Raw genomic sequence first — 23,855 nt, 5'->3', positions numbered from 1 at the left:
CCACCAGAGAGCGCTGGAGAAGAGACTTTTCAACTGTAAAATGTCCATTTCAATTCATATTGTGGTCACAATTTTAAAATAAAAGTAATTAATGGGATCCTTCTCAATAATTTAATTTTATGCTTGTGTAAAAAATTATAATATATAGTACTATTATTGGACTGTATCAGGCTGGTCATATATCAAAGTTATCCTTAAGTATGGCATTTACAAATGACCTTATCTAGTGCAGATTATTATGGTCATTTTGCCTCTTCAACAGTGGTTTCCAAGATGTTTTTTTGCAGCACAGACTGTTTTTTAATTAACAACATTGTTGAGGGCTGTCTGAAGAGGGTGTATTACTAAAAGTGGTTTACAGATAATGTATAACTTAAGTATTATTCTTATTATTCAGTGTGTTTTATTTTCCATTTTATGTCATGCATTATATGTATAACATTTCATCTTATTTTTTTTCAATCTTATTTTAAAATGCGTCACAGTTATTAGTCATCTGTTAAGCACCTGCCTTCATTAGCAGTTTGATTTATTCAGCCGCAGCCGGATAAACGGGGGCAGAGACCAACAAACTCGGCTCCCTGTCTGTCTTCCTCTAGAGTCCAACAATATACAGTTCAGTGTTTGTCAGGCTTTAATAGAATCCAACGCACGCATGGTGTGAAGTCATTTTATTATATTTGTAGGAACCAATTATGCACATATTTATATTTGGTATAATTGTTTATGTTATCAGCTGCAGTAACGTTGTAACTGATTCTCAAATAAACCCTGGCTCCCTGGCTCCTGGGAGTACATTGAGTCTTCCAAAAAAGAAGGGTTGAAATTGATTGGAGCACGAGTCAGAACTGAGATACCTTGCAGACTAATGGTACGTGTCCACAGCCTCCGTCCTTTCCAAGCTTCCTATTAGCTGTGCAATGCATTCTGGTAGTGTGGCGGCACGATTCGAGAGACGGGGCGTCACGTTGGCCGCTCCTGGTTTGCATAAAGTTGAGGTCTAGGCTACTTTATGCAAATCAGGGGCGTCCGGTGCGACTCGCTGCCTCTGGAAACTTCCGAGAAACTTTTAAACAGTCGTTGATCCAAAATAAAGACAGATTCAGCACCTGCGCAGCTTATTTCTCGCGGAAAGTGTTTGTCCAATCAGGAGCCTAGTGCCTTGTGTCTAGTGGCAGCCCATTAAGCGTCCAATGCTGGGAAGCGGGGCGATCTCTCGCGTTCCAAAAAACACCCCTGTGAACACGCACCCTTATAGCCCAACTGCCAGATGGGAGAAACTCGGAGTTGATCAAAATGTTAAAATGCAAATCAGTTATTAGTCATCGGTTAAGCACCTGCCTTCATTAGCAGTTTTATTAATGTAGCCACAACCGGTTAAACGGGGGCTGAGAGACCAGCAAACTAGACTCCCTGTCCAACAAAGCTGCAATATACAGTTCACTGTTTGTTCAGTATTAATCTCTTAATGGTGGTACTTCAGGGAAGCTTGATAAATATTGTGATAACACTGTTGACCATGATATTTAGCATGAAAATGTAGTAACCTTACCAGAGCTAATTGAGCAATAGAGAAGTTCTTTATATATTTTATATTTTAAAGAGCTTCTTTTAGATGCAAACTCTGCTGTGTTTATTCATGTTTGGTTTTTGATCTCACCCTCTGGTGCCGGTGTGATATCAGTGATCCGGAGGTGTGGACTGGGTACTCGAGCCGGACACACATCCTTCCCCAGAGCCGGGACCTCAGGCAAGGTGAACACTATTTCATAGCGGTGCTGCGTCTTTAGGAAGCCGACCTGCAGAGAGGGAGAGGGAGAGATATTTAGGGAGCTGAAAGGGAAAGATTTAGGAGGGAAAACAATGGCTGTCTTTCTCTCTCCCTCAAACTTTGGACTAATCCGTCTGTAACATAGGGAGAGGGGTTTATAGAGAGGCAAACAGACTTTGGCATGGCCTCACATTGCATAGTGTAAGTCCATTACAGCTCAATAAATAAAGGATTAATGAGAAACATGGATAAGTAATTCTTATAAGCACTGCACTGTTGGGCTGAGTTTTCCTTGAGGGAGTCCTCTAATTTAAATCATTAGTTATTGCTCTGCTGATCTTAATCCCCCCTCACCTCTGCCAAATTGGCAATTTCAGCCTGATGGGAAATAAAAATGAATCACCTCCTGGATTTCACTCAACTCCAAAAATATTCCAATAATACTAATCCCCTGTGAATAGATTTGTCAGTAATTCAAGAGCCTAATATTATTCATGGTTACACCTTCTACAGCGGTTTGGAGAGTGAAGCAGAGACGCCAGCATGGACCCCCAGAAGGACAAAATTCACTTGGCAGTTGGCAGGGATTTTTCTGTGTTAGCAATCAACAAGTTGAGTATTTCTGACCTTTGTTGATCTTTAGCAGAGCCAGAGCTACAGCTGCAATGATTAGTCGATCAACAGAAGGTTAATCTGCAACTATTTTGATAATTGATTAATCATTTAAAAAGGTACAGTGTGTAGGATTTGGCAATATCTAGAGGTGTGGTTGCAGACTGCGACCAACTGAGTCCGCTCACTCCTGGTTTTAGCTTCTCAAATGTGAATAAGTGCAGCTTTTTCTGATTCATATCACTGGACTTTGAATATCATGGGGTTTTGGGAATCTTGGTCAGACAAAACAACTAATTGGAAGACTTTGCCTCGCTATTTTCTGACATTTTACAATATAAACAATTAAAAGAAATGATCAACAGATAAATCAATAATGAAACCAATCAGTCGCAGCCGTATACAAGATCATGCATCAGGTTGTACGTGAATTTTCAGATACCTTTTTTAAATTCATACTAGCAACATGCAACATTTAAAAGGAGACTATAAGGTAGGGGAAGTGAGATCAAGAGCAGCAGACAAGGTAGAGAGATGGGGAGTGATGCAGAGGAAGCTGTGTAACTTTAGCAAAGAGAAACATTCATGAGGGAGTCGTCAGAGAGGAGTGAAGAAAGCCTCACAGACGAGTCGGGATAAAAAAAAGAGACACAGCGAGAGAGAGAGAGAGAGAGAAGGCCGCAGGGAAGTGCAGGCGAGGACAGATAAGCACCAAAGCCCCTCCGGCTAGAGCTGCAAACGGCAGCTACAGCCCCACACGACCCCCCGGTTAAAGCAGCAGAGCAGAGGCTGCAAACAGCAAGAAGTGAGAAGGGAGAGAGGGAACAGTGGAGCAGCGCTGCAGAGAAACACAATAATCATTCTTAGAGCGTAGTCCCACGCATGTCCAGACACTGTGAGCTGCGTCTGAAAAATTGATTTAATATGAATTTCATGCCGCGGATTCGGACCAAAAGAGAGGTTGCTTCGATGATGGAGACGGAGAAGTGATAACCAATATGAAACATTTTAGTTAGTAAGCAATTTAAAAGTCTAGTTTACGAGTGCACTGCCGAGCGATGACAGTGGTGTTTCTGAAGATGTGTAACACTGGGAGTGGCACACACCCAGAGACACAAACGGCTCATTGTTCATCAAAAGAAAATGGTGTAATTCTTCACTGAACTTGACTTGAGGAGGAAATACCACACATTTTATGAACTTGTATGTCCAGTTCACCGAGATGATTCAGTCAGTATATATGAACATGCAACACTCTTTACTAGCTACAAACTGGAGATCGTTACATGTACTGTAAGATGTCACTGGGAGGAAAAAAAAACGACAATCCTCCACAGACAGTGAATGAGGCACTAACCTATACGATTTGTGAGCTCTTTTATATTCTGGTTTACAGCTGTTGGCAGTGCTAGAATATAAAATGAATGTTGCTGTGACTCCAGATGGTAACTCAGTAAAGTCATTTTCATTCATTGAAAGTGCTGGCAAACCATTTTAAATGAAAAGTGTGTAAAATTTCAGGGGCTCTATTAGCAGATATTCATAACTATGTTTTCATTAGTGTACAATCACCTAAGAATCGTGTAATGAGCCTTGGTGCTACGCAGGTAACGTACCGTGGGTTTATCAGAGCTTGTTCGATGAAAACAACCGCTTACTGTGCCTGTAAACTACGCTGATGAGAGTGGTGAGACTGAACCAAAACAGTTTGGTTCAGTAAAGCTGAGGGTAACTGCTGTGTCAGACTATGGTTAGTTCAGATTCACCAAAGTCACACAATAACACAAACAAACTAACCGATCGAGGCAGTGGTAGACCAGCAACCCCGCTTTTCTGCGTGGTAAAATTGCAGTTTTTTTCCAATGGAGTCTGGTGGCTTTTGCGAGAACATATATGGATACAACGGCTTCAGTTCCTCGTCTGAAAGGGCTATCTGACGGCAAGGCAAAGCGGTGAAAATATTCTAAATATAGCGTACAATTAAACTGCTATTGGTTTTTTTTGTTGGGCCTTTCTTTTAGGTGGCTAAAATACATTTTGCTGCCAGCCCCGTCCACAGCAGTTCATTGCTTTGCCTCAGTGCGGTAACTGCTGTCTGCTTCTCCAAACTGGGGGCGTGCCGACCTTCATCTACTGTGAGGTAATACACTGACTGTGGATAAGTAGCTCATAAAACCCCACTTCAAAACACCCGAACTATCCCTTTAAACTAAAAATGTCCCTTCTCTTATTTTATGGCAATGCTTCCTGTAGGCAGCCACACATCGCATTAACCCATAATCTGGTTACTCACAGTAATATGATTATAGTTTTATATTGTAATATGCTTACAGAAAAAGCTCATAAACACAATCTGCAAGTTCAGAAACATGGCTTTCCTGAGTCACACTAATAATCTGAATTGGCCTCTGGAGCAGATCTCTGTAGCACTGACAGCTGCTCATTTCCATCCCCTGCTTCGCCATCTTAATCAAAAAACGAGATCAGACACACAGAAACACAACTATGTGTTAGAGCTACGTCACCCCGCCTGCGCTGACATGCAGACTTTGTGAAATTCAAATTAGTTTCATCAAAACGGGTATTCATACAGCTGCTGTATGCATACCACTCCAACCCACACACCTACATCTTTGGTCTTTACAATCACCACCCGGCCATCTCCATAGCAACACAACCCCCCTCCCTCCATGAAGAGCCATAACGCCGGGCTGACAGTACTCTGTGCCCACTCTCAAGTACGCTCAAAGAGCTTTGAGAAACACACTCACACGAACGGGCTGCTCTGTTACGGTGGAGGTCGCAGCCAAGTTTGTAGTCCATCTACACGTGCACATGCAGCTTTTAAGCAAATTGATTTGGCAGAGAATTACGTTCAAAGCTTGGAAAGGCTCAGCTACACTGAGCAGAACTTTCCTTTGGGGTTTTGATATAACTGAGAAACAGTAGACAGCTTTCTGAATGTGCTTGGTGTCTATTAAGGTAGATATACCATGCATGTTTAGTGCACTTCAACTTGGGAAAGTCGTTTTTACATTTATTATAAATCCACAGAAAAATATAAAGGTAGAAAAGGAATGTCTGAGTGGCTGAATTAATTAAATTAATTATTCAGTGACAATAAAACGGAGAGAAAATGAGCACAGAGGCAGCTTAAGTCATTCTGTGATATTGATATAAACGATCATAGGATATGCTCTGCCTGCAGACAGGAAATCGTTTCGAAAACGTGAGCTACTTGAGATGCACTTGATTTTGTGTGCCAGCCACTCAAAGAGAAACAAATCCATGACTTGCTCGATAAAGCATGCGGTCGGTTCCTCTGCCTGTGTGCATGTCTTTTTCTCAAACATCTAAATCAGTGCTTTTGAATTGTTTTTACATTAGGAGCTATTATTCATCTGTAGACAAGGTTTTACTCTTTAGTGTCCTCATCCAACATCTAAAAACATCCTAATGTCCTTTCCTAACCACTGTTCCTTGACCTTGACAGAAATCGTCATGAGGTCAAGGAAAGAGGATTGAAGCTGCATAAAATAAAGGAAGCATTGAAGCACCTTTCCTTAGTTTCACGTCCTGCGCTCAAATCCAGCCAAGGATCTTTGCTGCAAAGTATCCCTCATGTTTCTCCCTATATTTTTATTACTATTAATGATGCAATGTTGAATGCGTGTTCACAGGGATACTAATTCAAAGAAAAAAGGCCTTGAAGAACTGCTAATAGGACAGAAATAAATGAGCTACTGCATGTTTTAATTGAGCAGTTAGAGGGAACAAGTTTCATTTATGCAACCCTTCATTAGCATCACGATCATCAGCAGCTTCAACGTTAATTAAGTCACAGCTGAAACAAGTTAATGGTCACTGGTCGACAAATTTAAGACACATTAGTATTTTTTTTTTTTTCCACAGGCAGTTTTTGTTGGAGCCGTTTATGTTGCCGTTGCTTGGCTCCTAAGTTGAGCTCCCCCAGGGTCTCCGAGCTGACAGCAGAGAACAGATGAGAGGTCTGATATCATTATTCTGTCTTTATAGCCGACAGAGGAGATTAACGGTGATGAGAAAAGACTTTAATCTTCTCCTGGATGGTTCGCAGATAAAGCCCATCGATGCTCCACTAGATCAAAGAGTTACCTCCTGATATTATATCCACCACTCGAAGAACATGGCACCAAGGGAAGTCCAGTCCCTAATTAATTATGACAAGACTTTTAGGGCCAGTGGAAAACTAAACTAATTTAATATCTGCTTCAAAAAGTATTACTAGCCCGTCCTTACCTGCTTCCATGTTAGCATATCAGGCGTTTTTAACTGCATGTTTTTATTGTGAACCTGATCCACAAAGATATGATAACCCTGGCAGGAACATTAACTTGGACTTGGATTAAGTGATCTGCTGTACATGATGTCCATGAAGCAGATGGGGACTGAATAATGTCTGCATTCTGGGCAGAAAAAAACTACTCTAGCACACTTTTTTGGATCCAAGGGAGCATGTGATGATGCCAGCTGATGACTGAGCTTCGTAAAAAGGATGATCATTATCTAATAATGATAAACATTTCCTGTATTTGAGTCCCTCAAACGGAATTGATTCGTGCAAGAACATCATTGCTGGATTTATACAAGTACAGCACGCACATTTCTGTTTTTACTTTGAGTGAAAAAATCACGACAACAATCAGATTAAGCTCTTATCTAAATGTTCACAAACATGTAAATCTGGAATCTGAGAAAAAATTCAATTAAATCAAAGTGTTTTAACAGATCTTACTCGTCCACTGTAGCCATCAAGTGTCAGGCTATTGCAAGTTTAAACATACCTTGACCATGAAGTTGCCGTCGTCCTCCGGAGTCACCATGACAACGGAGTCATGCAGCTTTTCGTCAAAGTGAACATGTGATGGGGCTCCGGCGGCGGGGGGATCCTCTGAGAAACGCACGCCTCCTGCCTTTGCACAACCTGAGCGACAAGGGGGAAGAGGGAAGAGCCGCTGAAGGTCGGACATAACATGAACAAAAACATTGGATCCCTTTAAAAGGGAGAAAGAAAAGTGTTAAAGCCAGCCGACTCCTTTCAGTGACATAATGGAGTGTACTGTAGAGCACTTTACAGAGGCAGTCAATCCATCATATATAGTGTTGGCAGGACTGAAGGACACAGGAAGAGAAAAGAGAGATCAAAAAGCAAAGTAACATTAGAAAGAGAGAAAAAAAGTCTGAAGATGGGAAACGAATAAAGAGAAATGGATGATGGATGACAAAAAAGTACATGATTTGGAGTTAAAAATGGTAGAAAAGTTGCAGAAAATTCACCTTATTATCAATAAAAGCGTCAGTTAATCACTGAGACTATAAATTTTGTTGAAAAAAAGTCCAGCCGAGAGTAATAGTAGTAATAAAGTGATACTTTATTGCTCCATGCACAGCATCCTCTAGGGCCCCGCTACTTGAACAGATTACATTCTTGGTATCACAGGGCTTAGGGACCAATATACAGTCTTGTTTCGGTAATATTGCCTTTTTTTAATACCAACAACTGACCAATCATCCTGCCGATATGATGTAGTTTCTTCATTGACCTTTGCGACCGAATGCAGACTACTGGCAGCTCTAATAGAGTTTGAATCCTAGGGATGAACAAAATATAATCATTGGTGATCTTAGACTGCTAGCAAACACAATGTGTCATGAAACTTCTCCTTTCGATGAAATTACCCCTCTGCCAGTCTCCACGGGATCCCAGTGTCAGAGTAAAGGAGCTAAAGAAGTTTAGGCTTACAAGCTAAACACATTATTTCCCTTTAGGTTTTAGTGCTCTCCTATGACACCGAGGCACACTGATATTTATTGTTCTCATCCCCAGTGTGAGAGAATGGAAACTTGGTTCTCCAAATAAACCCCCTCCTCCCAAAAACAATAATTCTCTTTGACAACAAACCATTTGTCTGAATTTCTGCTCAAAGGGCTTCGGGTCTGATTATAGAGCATCACTTTCCCAGTCCTCAAACGAGAGTGAAACAGAAGTGAATACAACAAGAGATGGAGAAACATTTGTTACATTTACATAACCTTCTAAATGCTTATTTAATATTCTATTAATAGGAGGTTGTCCTTTTTTGGGACTCATCCATCACTTAAATTTGAATACCGTCCATTTCCCAAAGAAACTCTTCGGAAAATGTAAGTTACCAGTATGTGTGCGACTCTGAGATTACGTGATACGATACGATACGATAAAATAATAAGATGAGATAAGATGATACGATACGATAAGATAAGTTAAGGTACGATAAAATACTATACGATACGATAAGATAAAATAATATGATAAGATAAGATAATACGATTAGATAAGATAATACAATACGATAAGATACTATAAGATGAAATAATATGATAAGATAAGATAATACGATATGATAAGAAACTATAATAAGATACAATAAGATAAAATAATATAAGATAATGCAATAGGTACGATAAGATACTATAAGATATGATAAGATACAATAATACGATAAGATAAGATAAGATAATACGATACAATACGATAAGTTAAGACAAGACAAGACACGACACGATACGATAAGATGATAAGATAAGATAAGATAAGATAAGATAAGATAAGATAAGATAAGATAAGATAAGATAAGATAAGATAAGACGATACGATAGGATACGATAAAAGTAATATAAGATAAGATAAGATAATACGGCAAAACAAGACGAGAAGAAACTAAATTCAATAGTGCCTCCTTCCTGTGAACTACAAAAGGATTAACCTGTTGTCTTGTTGTGTAGTGTTATAGAGTTAGAGTCTATTTCACAAACGCACACACAATTCCTGGGCACCATATTTCTGATCGCCATCCTTCCAATTATTCTCGACTTATACAAAAACTTCAAAGGAGCTTCAATCAGCCATATGGCCACCGTGCTTGAGCTTTGTTTTGTAGCCAATATTACTGATTGCCAGCTCTATCAACACAGCATAGATGTACGTATCTTAAGTAACTAAAAATAAAAATGCACTACTTCACTGACTTGTGTGTATTTATACCCAGACTCACAAGGTGTCATAATGAACACATGAGGCGTTTTCACCACCACACTGAACAGGTATCTGGATTCAACAATATTAATTCAGTAAGCTAGATGTTGGTTTAATTAACACTGGCTTCAAAACAAGGCTGGTGCACAGCAGAAGATTTCCATTTCCATTTTCCCATTTATAGACGACTGGATGACTGGATTAATGCATGGTTTATTAAGTTATTATGGTGTGCAAAAACTAATTTAAGATAAAGCAAAAGTTATTACTATGTTTCATTTGCAATTACTTTAAATGTACACTCACTGAGATAACAGTTTTTACTTTTTCCTCACTGGTTTGAAGTGGGCGGGGCTTGGTTGGAAAAAGGTGATGTCATAGACTTCCATGCACCAATCACAATTTAGCAACATTGGAATCAAAGTCTGATGACTGTTGCTTATGTTGCCAGATCGCTGTCAATCAGATCTGATCAAACAATCAGTCCTGATGAAGCAGATTATCTCTTAATAAATGCCTGATGTTTTCTTTTTCAAATATTAACATTTGATTGTTACTTATTCAGTCATACATAGCTTTGAAACAAAGTTTTCAGGGACTTTAACTCAAGTTTAAACTTTAATCAGTTATGCTTGCCAACCTGACAGTCGGGGAGATTTTTATTCTTTTATGTCTCTTTCCAAAAAAAAGCTTTAAAATGGAATAAGCCTCTCTCCTTTTCTTCAAATTTATTGGCAAAGACATTTCTTCCCCTCCAGATCTGGAACAGATATACTCCTTTAAATCAGACGAGATTGTTGTCAACAGAGGATAATTTCCCTTTCATTGCCAAGTCATGACAAACCAAGGTGAAACCAGTGCCATCTTTATGAATTATTAAAAGGAACAGTGTGTAACATTTCGGGGGATCTCTTTGCAGAAATGGAATATAACATTGTAACTATGTTTTCATTAATGTAAAAATCACCTGAAACTAAGAATCGTTGTGTTTTCATGTTAGCTTAGAATGAGTCCTTCATATCTACATAGGGAGTGGGCCCTCTTCACGGAGTCCGCCATGTTGCTCCGCCATGTTTCTACAGTAGCCCAGAACAGACAAACCAAACACTGACTCTAGAGAGAGCATTTCACGTTTTTACATTACCTGAAGTTCTCAGATAGCAGTAACGAGAGCCGCAGAGCGCAAAACCATGGTGCCGCCGTCTGACTTCCATTGCTCCTAAAGTAGTGTTAATATAGTAAGGATGACCTCTGAGCGAGGCGAACGGTGTTACTACGGTTTTGCACTCGGCGGCTCAAGTTACCACAGTCTTGGAAAGGGAGGAGAGAGAAGAGGGGTACTCGGGTGGTTGCAATCTGCAACCACACCACTAGATGCCGCCAAATCCTACACACTGTACCTTTAATGCAACATTTATCTTGAAGATGGTAAATGGACTTGCATTTATATAGTGCTTTTTTAGTCTAGTCTTGATCAAAATACTAACTCACACACTGATGGCACAGCCTTCGGGAGCAATTTGGGGTTAAGTATCTTGCTCAAGGACACTTCGACATGTGACCGGAAGAGCCGGGGATCGAACCGCTGACCTTCCAATTGGTGGAGGACCTGCTCTACCTCTGAGCCACAGCCGCTCCATCAAGATCAAACCAATAGCAAAATGATAAATTTCATATTCCAGAAAAAACAGTATATGAAACTTTAATTTAATTACACATGGCTGGAACAATCGTGCTTTACACTGACTCAGACGGGGGAGATATACAGTATGAAGGGATGCAAAACTACTCATATCATAGTTGATCATTATTTGCATTTAATTGAATTCATATGCTGAATTATGTCTTTGCATTACATGTAGCCACGGACATTACTGGCCCACTTGGGCCCAGTTCCATTAAACTTTTATACGGACTCATATCAGAGATTAGAAATCCTTGCTATCAGCAATCTGGGTCACAATAATGAGTTGTGGAGTTACATAATGTTCCATATGTGCAGGATGGTGTGTGTGTGTGTGTGTGTGTGTGTGTGTGTGTGTAAAGCTGCGTATACAAAAGATAGTGCAGAACACCTTGCAATATTAGCAATATCCCGTGGTGGAAGTTCTGATTAAAGATATACAAGCGCAATATCCCAGGTCTCTCCAAAATCCAGATAAAGGATAACGAGTCAGGGTAAGTTAATATCCGGAAAATTTGTTTTTTCTTTTCGGACAATGTGCCTTCAATTTATATATTAAAGTAAAAGATTATTGATAGGTATTTTACAAATCAAGATTTCCACCATTTTACTAAATTATTTATAAAAGATAAGAAAGTACATAAAACCATGTATTTGATTACAAAAGTGTAGTATTGTAGTGTTTGGGGTTGGGTATTTAACATTTTACAATTAAGAGCATTGTGTTACGTGGAGTATATATTTTAACAATTGGAGACAGTTTAAAGACTAGACGTTTTCCCCAAATGCACACATGTTTATATCATTGTAAATTGTATATCTTTGGGTTTTTCAACTGTTGGTTTTCACTATTTTCTCAGCTCAGATTTATACGGTAACAATCATTTGTATTTTTTATCTTTTCAACAGATCAATGTTGTATTTTGCCGGCCACGTTTCAGCACACAGTTACACTACAGCTCTCTCACTATACTTCAGGAAACATCTGATCTAAAAGCACAGAACTCCTCCCTTTTGATTGGGCACCCTTGCTTTGAGGCTAGCTGTGACTGAGACCAAACATTAAAACATTCATCACCATAAAAACATCCCCTGGCTCGCCAAGAGTATGCAAGGGTGTATTTTTCCTCCGAGGGAAGAAAGACTCTTCTAATGACTGAATCAAGAGACCAAGACTTAAGCTATAAGTTGATCATCACATCACATGACGGGACTTGTTATTTAAGGTCACCATTCCTGCTATAAGAGGCTTTTTGTTTAAATCCTAGAAGTTCATACAATTGGGCTCCGTGACAGTAATTGCATTGACACACTAAGCTTAATAATGACGAGCTTTCATACTGTACGCCAGTCTATCAGTAGTTAGAGTCAAAAGGGAATGTTATACCCTTTGGAGTTTAGAAAGAGAGGGGGCTTTCATTAGCAATGAGTCTAACTGAACTTCCTCTCCAAAGTGAGAATCCATTCCAGAAATGGGACTAGTGTGTAACATTTCAGGGATCTATTGGCAGAAATGGAATATAATATTAATAAGTATCTTTAGTGTATAATCACCTGAAAATAGGAATCGTTGTGTTTTCGTCAGCTTAGAATGAGACGTTTATATCTACATGATGGCGGTCGGTGCAACCCCCAGTATGGAGAAGCACTTAACCACTTCACCTTGCCATCAGACAGCCCTTTCCGGTTAGATTTTTTGTTCTATTGTGTGACTTTGGTGACTTAGTCACACAATAACACAAACAAAGTAACCAATCGAGGCAGCGGTAGACCAGCAACTCCCATGTTCTGCGAGGAAAAAATTGGTGTTTTTTTCTATGGAGTCTGGTTGCTTTGGCAAGGGCATAGATAACAGCTTCAGTTACCGTCATCTAGGTAATACACTGACTATGGATTAGTACCTCATACAACCCCACTTCAAAACACCCAAACTATCCCTTTAACTGCACAGTGTTTAACCACTGTAAATGTGTGCAATATCATCTGCCTCAGTTTGAGCCTCCTACCACTACAGGTCTCATCTCTATTGTTATCATCACTATGGTTATTAATTTGTGAGGCAGCTGGCGGCGACGTTGTTTGCACCGGAAAAACATATCTGTCACTGGCCCATGTTACTGTCTACATCACTTTAATGTTTACTCCTTCAGCTCTTTTTACTTTATATATATATTTGCATTTGATGTACTTGCATCTGTACAAACAGCCTCAAAGCAGTAGTAGAGCTCTGGGCAAAGCCTCTGTCAGGCTCATTATAACAATACTGAGATCTGTGGCCTTTTAGATGGGTTGGATAATCTCAGAGATCATCAGAGCAGATATCCACACTTACCCTCTCAGTAGTAGCAGACCCGTAATCACACAGATGCATGTGCACACACAAATAAACATGCACTAGTGTACGCGCACGCAATCCCACTGAACTGGCTTATTTCAGATCTCTAATCTCTATCTACTTCTGTCCTTCCTCTAATCTGTAAAGGCTATATTTGCCTCTGCTCAGCTGGATATTGCAGAGCTCTGTTAGCCTTCTTCATTTTATTTATTTTATTGTCCTTTATTTCACCAGGTTTGTCCCATTGAGATCAAAGATCTTTTTTACAAGGGAGACCTGGCCAAGATAGCAGCAAGACAGTTATACTGAGAGTAACAGACAACACAAAAAATGACATTAAAACTTGCTCATACAAAACACTTGCACACAGACAACCTGGACTGCAGCGATTTCTCCAGAGCTTTAAACTCATTCAAGGTAACTACGTTTTGAAGTTGAAGATCAGATTGTAAATTATTCCAAGCAGTAGGTGCCGAAAACCTAAAAGCTTTCTTTCCCAATTCAGTTCGTACTTTGGGAACAACAAATTGCAAAATGTCCATAGAACAAAGATTGTGACTTCCAGTTTTTCTTTTTAAAAGAGAAGACAAGTAAGAAGGAACTAAACCCAGAATGCTTGGTGCAATGGTGAATCTCAGTGACCTGTGATACACGCTATCCAGCATGCAAAGACAATGAGCAGAAGCATTCATATACAACACATCTCCATATAACAGGTAAAAAGGTAGATTCCACCAGTTTCTGTTTCACACGAATAGAAAAGCAAGACTTGTTTCTGTAGTAAAATCCTAATAAGAGCTTCAGCTTTTTTACAACAGACTGAATGTGCTCCTTAAAAGACAAGTGGTCATCAATTAGGAATCCTAGATATTTAAAAGTAGATACCAACTCAATTTGTTAACCATTTCTCATTACATTTCTTCTCTGAACTCTTTCTCTTTGACCAAGATGTCACTACGCTCCAAATAAAACCAAAATCTGCATGTTTGTATAGGGAAAAAAAGGCAGGTTAGGACCAAAAAGAAGCACCACATATGGTGTTGATCAATGCAGCGTTTGCAGGCTGAACAGCTGAACTAGTTCGATCCTCCCTAAAACACCATCGCCTGCAATTGATCAACTCTGTCATGTGGTTTCCAAAAAGCACTAAGGCCAAGTTTCCATCCTGTTTTGATTCCCACTGTTAATCACAAGCTTCTCCATCTGGTGAAGACATTAATAAACAAAACACACCTGGAACTCTGGCATTTAACTCAAATTAAATTATGTTTTAAGTAAAGTCTTTTCCTTGCCACAGATCCAGTGATTTCTTTGCCAGTATTTTTCAAAATAAACACAAATATACGTTGGTGACGACATCCATACAGTATAGTCGGCTATATTCAAGAGGACCTATTATGCTTTCGTGCTTTTTTCCTTTCCTTTAGTGTTATTTTTTTTTGTGCATGTAAAAGGTCTGCAAAGTTACAAAGTCCAAAATCCACGCCAAAGAGAGTTACTCTCCTCCACAGAAACACTGTTCCTGAACTGCCTGAAATGCCTTGCTTGAAGTTCCGCCTTTTCTTCCATAACGTGGTGATGTCACCAAGTTACACATTTGCATTATACCTGCCTAGTGGCTAGTTTGGCACGCCATCAAACAAAGCTAGTTAGTACGGAGTTGGAGCGGAGTCTGAAGAGTTTAGTTCGGTTGACCAATCAGCGCAGACTGGGCTGAGGGGGAGGAGCTCAAACAGAGCGTTTCAGACAGAGGGTGAAAAGAGGTGCTGGTATAACAGCCGGTATGAGAAAAATGAAGCGTTTTTTGAACATTAAAGCATGTAAACATGTTCTAGTAGAAACCCAAGATACAAGTATGTACCTAAAAATAAGCATAATAGGTCCTCATTAAGAAAAAAAAGAGCAAAATGACGTGAAATACAAGAGGCGCTTTCCTTTTACCCTGGCGCTGCACTGACTCTGAGCTTTGGCGCCGCATTTCAAAGCGCTACATCTATCCAATTTGAATGTTTTGTGTTGTAAATGTCTTGCCTGATTTTATTTTCTGGTGCTGCAGCACAGCCGGTATAAGAAAAATAAAGCGTTTTTTGAACTTTAAAGCATGTAAACATGTTCTAGTAAAACCTAAAATACAAGCATGCACCTACAAGTGAGCATAATAGGTCCTCTTTAACATACAAAATAAGTGATTACAAAGAAAGTTTAAGGAGACAGTGTTGGTTTCATCTATTGTCTAAGACGGGTGTCCAAACTTTTTTCTAAGGGGATCAGATTTGATAATGTGAAAATACCTGAGGGCATTATCACAACTTTTTCTAACAACAACTGTCTTTTGTTCAAATGTACGTCACTCAGGTGCGAACAGGTCTTTCTACAAAGGAATTCAGCCTTTCTTTCACACCTTGTGAGTCACATAACACAAGAAACAAGCCGTTAGGAATCCTTATGAGTTCCATTAAGTTGATAAATATGTGGTTGTCAGACAACCACATCAGTGTTTTGCAAAATACTCTGTTTACACTCAAACTAATGATGAGCTTTTCAATAGCAAACTGGTTCTTCAGAGATCTTTGCCTATTGTTAAACTGCTCTAAGGAAACAAAGACCAAAACTGCACAATAAAAGCGTCAGCGCTCGCATTTTTAAAATACATTTATCCTCCCAAAGGTGGCAACACATTCCTACCTCTCCCCGTAAACAAAACACTCTTTCTGTGACATTTCAGTCCATCCCAGACACATGAAAAATACATAGAGGAAGTCAATAGAGAGGCTCCCTTTGCATCGCCCTTCATTCAGTGACCTTATCAAAGAGAACAAAGGCCTGCAGAGTGGTCCTTTAAGACAACAAGTACCCACGCTGCACTGGGGAGGAGATGCAGCATATTCATGGTAGTAATAATAACGTGATTTACGTCATTTACAGCTCTCTATCCCGTCTTGTTCCCTTCCAGTAATTTTTATTAAGCCCTTCCTGCTTTTGAGGAAATAAATTTGCTTGCCTTCACAAAAATCTGCTGACATAGACTCGGCCGCATCAACACACCCTTTTCCCAAGAAACTCAACTGAAAGAACAAATCGATTGTGAATTTAAATCTAATTGATTATCCTTCCTGCAAAGCCCCCAGGATGTCTCACCGGTGGAAAGGTTAATGTGGGGCTCTCAATCACGATACATTATAGTGCCATCCTGTTTTATTAATGCAACAGCCAAGCCCTTCTAAGAAACTTTCAATCCAGGGGGACGATTACAGCAAGTTGAATTCACCTACAGCAGATTATAGAAGCTACAAACATTATGATAGTAAAAGGGTTTATATGCACAGCAATGAGTTATATATTATATTGAGCTATATACTTTTGCTGCGTTTCCACCAAGAAGTTCCTGGTAATTTTAGTCCCGGGACTACTTTTCAAGGAACCCAAAGGTTCCTTCAACCCACTGATGTCTGCGTTTCCATAGTGGTCTAAAGACTAACTAACTTTACTTTTAATGTTATCAAACAAAGAGAAATGCTCTCCTCTCGTCTGAAAATGGCCTTACATCGATACTAGAGTACTTTTTTAATGAATGAAGCAACACATGAGTTGAAGCAGCGGCGCTGTGTGTGTGTTTGACAAATCAGCGACGGTCATCCCTGCAAACTCCACCCCAGAAGTTCCTGTACTTTCAGAAAGTACTACCACTTGACCAGGGCCTTTTTTGGGGGTGTAAAAAGTCCCTGGAACCTAATTTAGACCCTGGTCCCTGCGGTTGAAACACAATGACTTCCTCAAAAGGTTCCTAGTCCCGGAAAAAAGTTCCTGCGGTGGAAAAGGGGCTTATGTGATTTCCTGTACTATATGCACCTGTAAACTTTATTTTTTATTTTTGCGTATCATTGCTATTAAAATAAATTAGAAATGTGTTTTGATCCTGATCAACCTTAAAATCAAATGTCAAAAGAGCAAAGATGGAACAATTAAATAGAGACGATAGAGAATGAATATTGCCGACAGGAAATCTGGATTTAGCAACAGTAGACTGGTTTTATTTCTGTTACCAAACTGGGCTAGTTAAGACTTTCTCAGTACCTCCTCCACTTCCCCATAAGATGAATTTATGCAATCATTTTTTCAGCCTCTTGCCACATGATTGATGTAAACCAGTGATTCTCAAAGTGAGGTCCAGGGACCCCCAGGGTACTCTGTCAAGGGGTCCGTGACATAACTTGCTATAAATTGTAAAATTGTGCTGTATCATTTAAAAGTACATATCTACTCTCTCTGTTTAAAATGTATATAAGTTGTATTGATATTCAATAATATTGCAAATTTCCGGTATCTACAATTTAAAATGGATTTCACAGCTCCCCAAAACAGTAGAAAACAACTATTAGACTTTGTACTACTGAAAGACTTAGTAGAAGTGCCTTTAAATATGAAAAGTTAGTGTACATCACAGTAATTACAGCAGGCAATGAAAGCAATAATAAAAACTCACTCTTCTTTGCAGCAGCCATGTCACAGGAATAGGTCCAGCACCGACACACTCTGGGACACACTGTCACAGCGTTGTCATCTCAGCTTCTGACCTCAGAACAACCCTGCAAAAAACAAGTTAGGAAAGAGGAGACAATGAGGGAGAAGCATTTAGCAATATAAAGAGAGCGAGAGAGAGAGAAAGAAGATAGGCGATGATTAGATCAACAGAAGAGCACCGGGAGATAAGGTGGAAGGTAAAGGTTGAACATGAAAGCGAAATAAAACTCGCCACAGTAAGCTTCCCCGGGTGTTTTTCTTTCTAAATGCATGACCCCCGGTTGGCCTGTATTTCAGCTGAGAGCACAGCTGTGCTGTACCAGTCAATCCAGGAGTACCACAGACTCCCAGCAGAGACTTCAATTAAAGGAAAACAACAAAACGGTCTAAGAGGATTACCTCGGGGCTGGAGCTGCTGTTCCTGGACTTCGCACAGATGGAAAACATCCATCACATCTCTGGGAGGTGCTTAATATAAATAATAGCAGCACATAAGTGAAAGGGATAGTTGGCAGGTCTATGTAATCTACTGCCACAATGATACTTAAGAGCACAGCCTTATTATCAGGAATTACTGCTGTTATACAACAATAACCAACATAAATTCAGTCTGGCAATATTCCCTAAAGCTGTGACTTTACAGAATATTAAAACCAGGTGAAAGCTTTACATGACTACAAATTATGGGTGTAAGAAAATATTGAAAATATTGAGTATTGTGATATTGTATTTGGTATTGATTCTCAAAAACACCGTATTGATTCTAAATTAATATTCTACATGCAAAGATTAACTCTGTCAAAACTTTATTTCATTTGCTAGGTTACGCGCCCTCTCAGTGTATGTGCCCTCTCAAAGTAGTGCTATGATGTGGGATTTTACAGGAACTGTGATAAATGCAAATCCCACTGTTCTGATTGTATAAAAAATAGGGCTGTCAATGGATTAAAATATATAATCGCAATTAATTGCATGATTGTCCATAGTTAATCACAATTAATCGCACATTTTTTTATCTGATCAAAATGTACCTTAAAAGGGAGATTTGTCAAGTATGTCAAGTCAAGTAAGGGTCTGTAAAGGGGAGACTCATGGGTACCCATAGAACCCATTTTCATTCACATATCTCGAGGTCAGAGGTCAAGGGACCCCTTTGAAAATGGCCATGCCAGTTTTTCCTCACCAAAATTGAGCGTAATTTTGGAGCGTTATTTAGCCTCCTTTGTGAGAAGCTAGTATGACATGGTTGGTGCCGATGGATTCCTTCGGCTTTGTACTTTCATATGATGCCAGTATCTTCACTCTCCCGATACAACCTAAAAATCGCAAGTTGCGTTAATGCGTTAAAGAAATTAGTGGCGTTAAAACAAATTTGCGTTGACGCGTTATTATCGCGTTAACTTTGACAACCCTAATTGCGATATAGTGAATCGTAAACCCTATATCATGATATCGTATCGCCAGATTCTTGCCAATACACAACCCTACTACAACTAGCATTTTTTACACTGGCTTCCCCACACAACTGTACTGGTTGCTGCTTGATGTCTGTGAATATACAGTATCTGTATTGTGGTGGCTTTTGAGTGTTGTTTTCAATTCAGAACCAGAACAATGTGCGGCAAGAAGACGTTTCCTCTCACTCTTTATGCCAAGCAAACACTTGATCTCAGCACAGATAGTTTGGCAGATGCGGCTCATGTTATATACTGTATATTTATTTTTTTGCAGTCTTGACCAAGTCAATCTTACTCCAATCTGGACACATACAAAAATCAGATGCTGCCCTTGAAATGTTGTTGTTGAAAAATACCAACTGTGCCAATGTGACCTCGTTCTTAGAAATCTGTGATTCCTTTTAGTGGGTGGTATAAGCATTTTGGTTCCTTTTACACTAACAGGAACCGCTCACATCTGGCAGACCAGTGACCCACCATGAACCCCTCGTGGTTTACACTTCCTTCTTTCAATGTGTAGCAAGGCTGGGAATGAAGACGCAGCTAGCGAGGATCCAGAGTCTTTGCTTTTCTTGCTACAACACACAAGGGAGGCACGGGTGTCACATCATGGGACAGAGAAATGTCATGTCCACTGAGAATAGGTCGGAATCAGCGAATGATCTACTTTTAACAGTGGGAAATATCAGTGCTGTTTTGGGGGCGCCTAAATGGGTCACTATGATTAGAAAACCACTGATGAGCTTCAAATGTACTCGCCTCCAGCTGTGAGAGGATCAGGGTGAAGGACGTCTGTTGGACAGAAAATGCTTTAGGGGATTGTTGTCACATCAGATACATTACTTACTTTGACCACTACCACTGTATGTAGCTTGTTGAAGGATAATACAGCCGCGACAATGAATACATTAGCTGTCAACTATTAACTTGACCTACCGTACCTGTGCATTGTTTTCCTGTACAAAGAGGGATTGATACAGACTCACTCATTTTCAGTTTCACGTCCAGTAGAATAGAATAGAAAATACTTTATCGTCTACTTTTTGCGTACAAAAGGCAGAAATTTGTCTTTGGCAAAAACTGCTATTAAAAAGGGTACATTAAAACACAACATATCACATCCAGACAGGACACATTTAAACACATTTACATAAAAACACAATATATATATAGCAGCTACATTAAAAGGAGCACCAGGCAGGTACTTGATGGTGAGGACTTAATCCAGGTTAAATCAATAGATATAAAATGCTGTGTGCTGAGGTAGCAGTCTGGCTTCAGAGAGTGGGTGTCCTTACAGATTACGATACTTTATGGCAACAGGGACACATTTTTTTATATGTTTTTCTTTGCACAGGGGACTCTGTACCCTTGCCCTGAAAGTGGTGATTTAAGGGACAGCTGTGGTCATCTAAGGTTTTGCCACGAAAGCGTTGGACTGCTTTGCCGTTGTGATAGGACAGTGGGGTCTGTTTGCAGCCTGTAATTGTACTGCCAAGTTGGACTACTTTGGAGAGCTTTGTCTCGCTTTTGACACTTAGGTGCTCGAACCAGGACCCAATGGTTAAAAGTGAGCATACTTTCAATTAATAAATAAAAAGTTTTAATCTGGCTTCACTATTGGCTTGTTTACAACCTGTCAAATCATCTGATTGTGTTTCTAGCCCCGTCTGTACGATATCAAGGTGTTCCAAGATCTCTGTAATACTTTGGTGAGTACAAAGTTATCCTAATCGACAGAAATGATGGTCACACTTTAAATTTATAATTTTCTCCCATTCCCCCTCCATCGGCTGGGCTCTAAAGCAGAGTTGTTGAAGGTTGCATGCTGGAAAGACAGTTGTGCATTTGAATTACCCATCATAAAACTTACAGTGTTGGGTGGTGCTACTAGGCTGTTGAATTCCATGTGTGTACATACTAACATGGTGCAGGATGTATTGTCAATGTCAACAAGGACCGGTGTGAACGAAAAAAGCAGATGTGATGGTTTGTGTGGTTAGAGATACTCTACTGTTCTATTATATTCACACGGTGATAACCCATGCATTGCACGTACTGGTTCCTCCTACAGTAGCCTTCAAAGGGTGCGAGCACTGAACTTAATTTACATGCGTGACCACCTTATCTAAATCCTGCAGCCCGACCGAGCTTTGCTGCTGACAGCTCGTCCTCAGCTGACAAATTAAAATTGCAGATGCCACGGAGAGCAGCAACAGGTACCCGTCTCCTGGTTTGAATTTATGCTTTCTATTTTGGGAAAGTGATTTGATCTTCTCCATGTGACACAGACACATGCTGGGAGTGGCAGGAAACATGACATTCAAGTTAACATTATCTCACTATACCCTGTATATACAGCGCTTTACCTTTGTTCTATGTTGCACCAGCCAATAAGCTGTGTTACTAGAGCTTAAATAATTAGCTGATTAATTGATTAGTGGATCAACCGAAAATGTATCTGAGACATTTGTATCAGCACTTATTGGTTTCAGTTAGAGCTGCAACGATTAATCAATTAGTTGTCAATTATTAAATTAATCGGCAACTATTTTGATAGTCGATTAATCGGTTTGAGTAATTTTTGAGAGAAAAAGTCAAAATTCTCTGATTGCAGCTTCTTAAATGTGAATATTTTCTGGTTTCTTTACTCTTCTATGACAACAAACTGAATATCTTTGAGTTGTGGACAAAACAAGACATTTGAGAACATCATCTTGGGCTTTGGGAAACACTGATCGACATTTTTCACCATTTTCTGACATTTTATAGACCAAAACAACTAATCGATTAATCGAGAAAAATAATAGTCACCTTAACCGACAATGAAAATAATCGTTAGTTGCAATAATTTTTAAGCAAAAATGCCAAAAGAAATTCTTCGAAAGTTGGCTCCAGCTTCTCAAATGTGACTATTTGCTTACTTTCTTCATCTTTTATGATGGTAAACTAAATATATTTGAGTTTAAACTGCTTGAATAGGTCAACGTTGTCTCTAAGAACTGGTGTCACTATTTTCTGGCATTTTATAGACTAAGCAGTTAAAGTACGCCTCTATACGGTACTGTAGCACCCTCAACATAGACTATTTGTTTATTCCTGCTATATGGGTACTATGTACATGACCCAATATGTAAACTATAATCAATAGTCTCATATCTGTTTACACTGCCTCATTTGCACTGTTACCACATCCATATCTATTTATTCTGTAAGTGTAAGTGTAACTGGTCTACTGGGAGCAGTGCTTTGCATTGATCTTTGCATCAATTTAAGCTCTAAAAAAGACCTTTAATTCTACACATTTTAAACATCAAATTAAAAACATTTAATTTTTTCGCTCTTCATTATGCACGTGATGAAAAAAAAAAGGTTTAAATTATTATTATTTGTATTACCTATGAGAGATAACTCATCATAACATAACAAGACTGTGCCTGAAGTATAAATATACACACTAAAAGTGACTTTGGTATACCTACAGTAGGCCTGCAGCAGGATTTACAGTGTTTGACACATACTATGTAGTACAGCAGCCACACACAATAACAGAAATTAACATTATTGACTGTCACATAAACACACATGTTAGCAAGTGTCCCGACAGGTGCTCCGTCCATGCTAGGTGTTGTAATCCCCCTAAAAAGTTACACAAACTCACATTTCTTTTGGTTTGCTTACCTTTTCTACTTTTATCAGTCGTGCATCCAACTGCACAGATAACCCAGATCGTCGTGGACGTGTTAAACACTCAACCGGGCACCAAAACCTCCAGCTCTCCTCTTCTCTCCACTACACCACTACACTACTACTTTCTCCACAGGACAATTTCCGCATTTGATCACGTGGTCGCGGCTCCTCGTGTTGCTGCTCTGCTGCTTACAACCCGTTGGGTTTTTTGCAGATGTTTTAAATATAATAGACACCCGAGACACCTGAGCTGATCTTCCTCTACTGTGTCTACTCTGTGTCGCTGAGAAGTGTAGATCAGAGCTGGTTGCTAAGCAGCGGTTGTTCTCTCTCTCTCTCTCCATCGCGTGCCACCAGTGAGTGCTCTATTGTAGGTGAATGGCGCCATCTAGTGGTGATTTGTGTGCATAGGACGAGTGAAATAAAATGATCTGCTGTTTCTATAATTCACATTTGTTCCCAAACTTTTGGCTTCTTCATACAGAACTTTGAGCTATTTATTTATTTATTTATTTATTTATACATGTGTTTATTTATACATTTATACATTTATCTATTTATTCATAGTTTACTTTTCTTTCTTTCCCTTTTGTGACAAAATACCCAGTGGTGGAATGTCACTTGTTCCCAAACTTTTGGCTTCTTCATACAGAACTTTAAGCTATTTATTTATTTAATTATACATTTATACATTTATCTATTTATTCATATATATTAGTGTATTTATATTT

At 39.4% G+C, this 23,855-nt stretch overlaps 1 protein-coding gene across 1 annotated transcript in view; it reads right to left on the bottom strand.

The window, feature by feature from the left end:
* adisspb (adipose secreted signaling protein b) overlaps positions 1-23,490 on the bottom strand; it is a 32,284-nt gene extending 8,794 nt beyond the window's left edge. The window contains exons 1-4 of the mRNA XM_074623058.1: positions 23,116-23,490; positions 17,940-18,042; positions 7,207-7,346; positions 1,661-1,799 (exon numbers count right to left, since the gene is read on the bottom strand). Coding sequence (XP_074479159.1) covers positions 1,661-1,799; positions 7,207-7,346; positions 17,940-17,958 — 298 coding nt within the window. The 5' untranslated portion in view covers positions 17,959-18,042; positions 23,116-23,490. The remainder of the gene's footprint in view (positions 1-1,660; positions 1,800-7,206; positions 7,347-17,939; positions 18,043-23,115) is intronic.
* Between the last annotated feature and the right edge of the window lie 365 nt (positions 23,491-23,855).

This window comes from Sebastes fasciatus, chromosome 22 (genome assembly GCF_043250625.1).
Source record: "Sebastes fasciatus isolate fSebFas1 chromosome 22, fSebFas1.pri, whole genome shotgun sequence".
NCBI lineage: Eukaryota > Metazoa > Chordata > Actinopteri > Perciformes > Sebastidae > Sebastes > Sebastes fasciatus.
The sequence above is the reverse complement of the archived record's forward strand: the minus strand, read 5'-3'. Positions and strand labels throughout refer to the sequence as shown.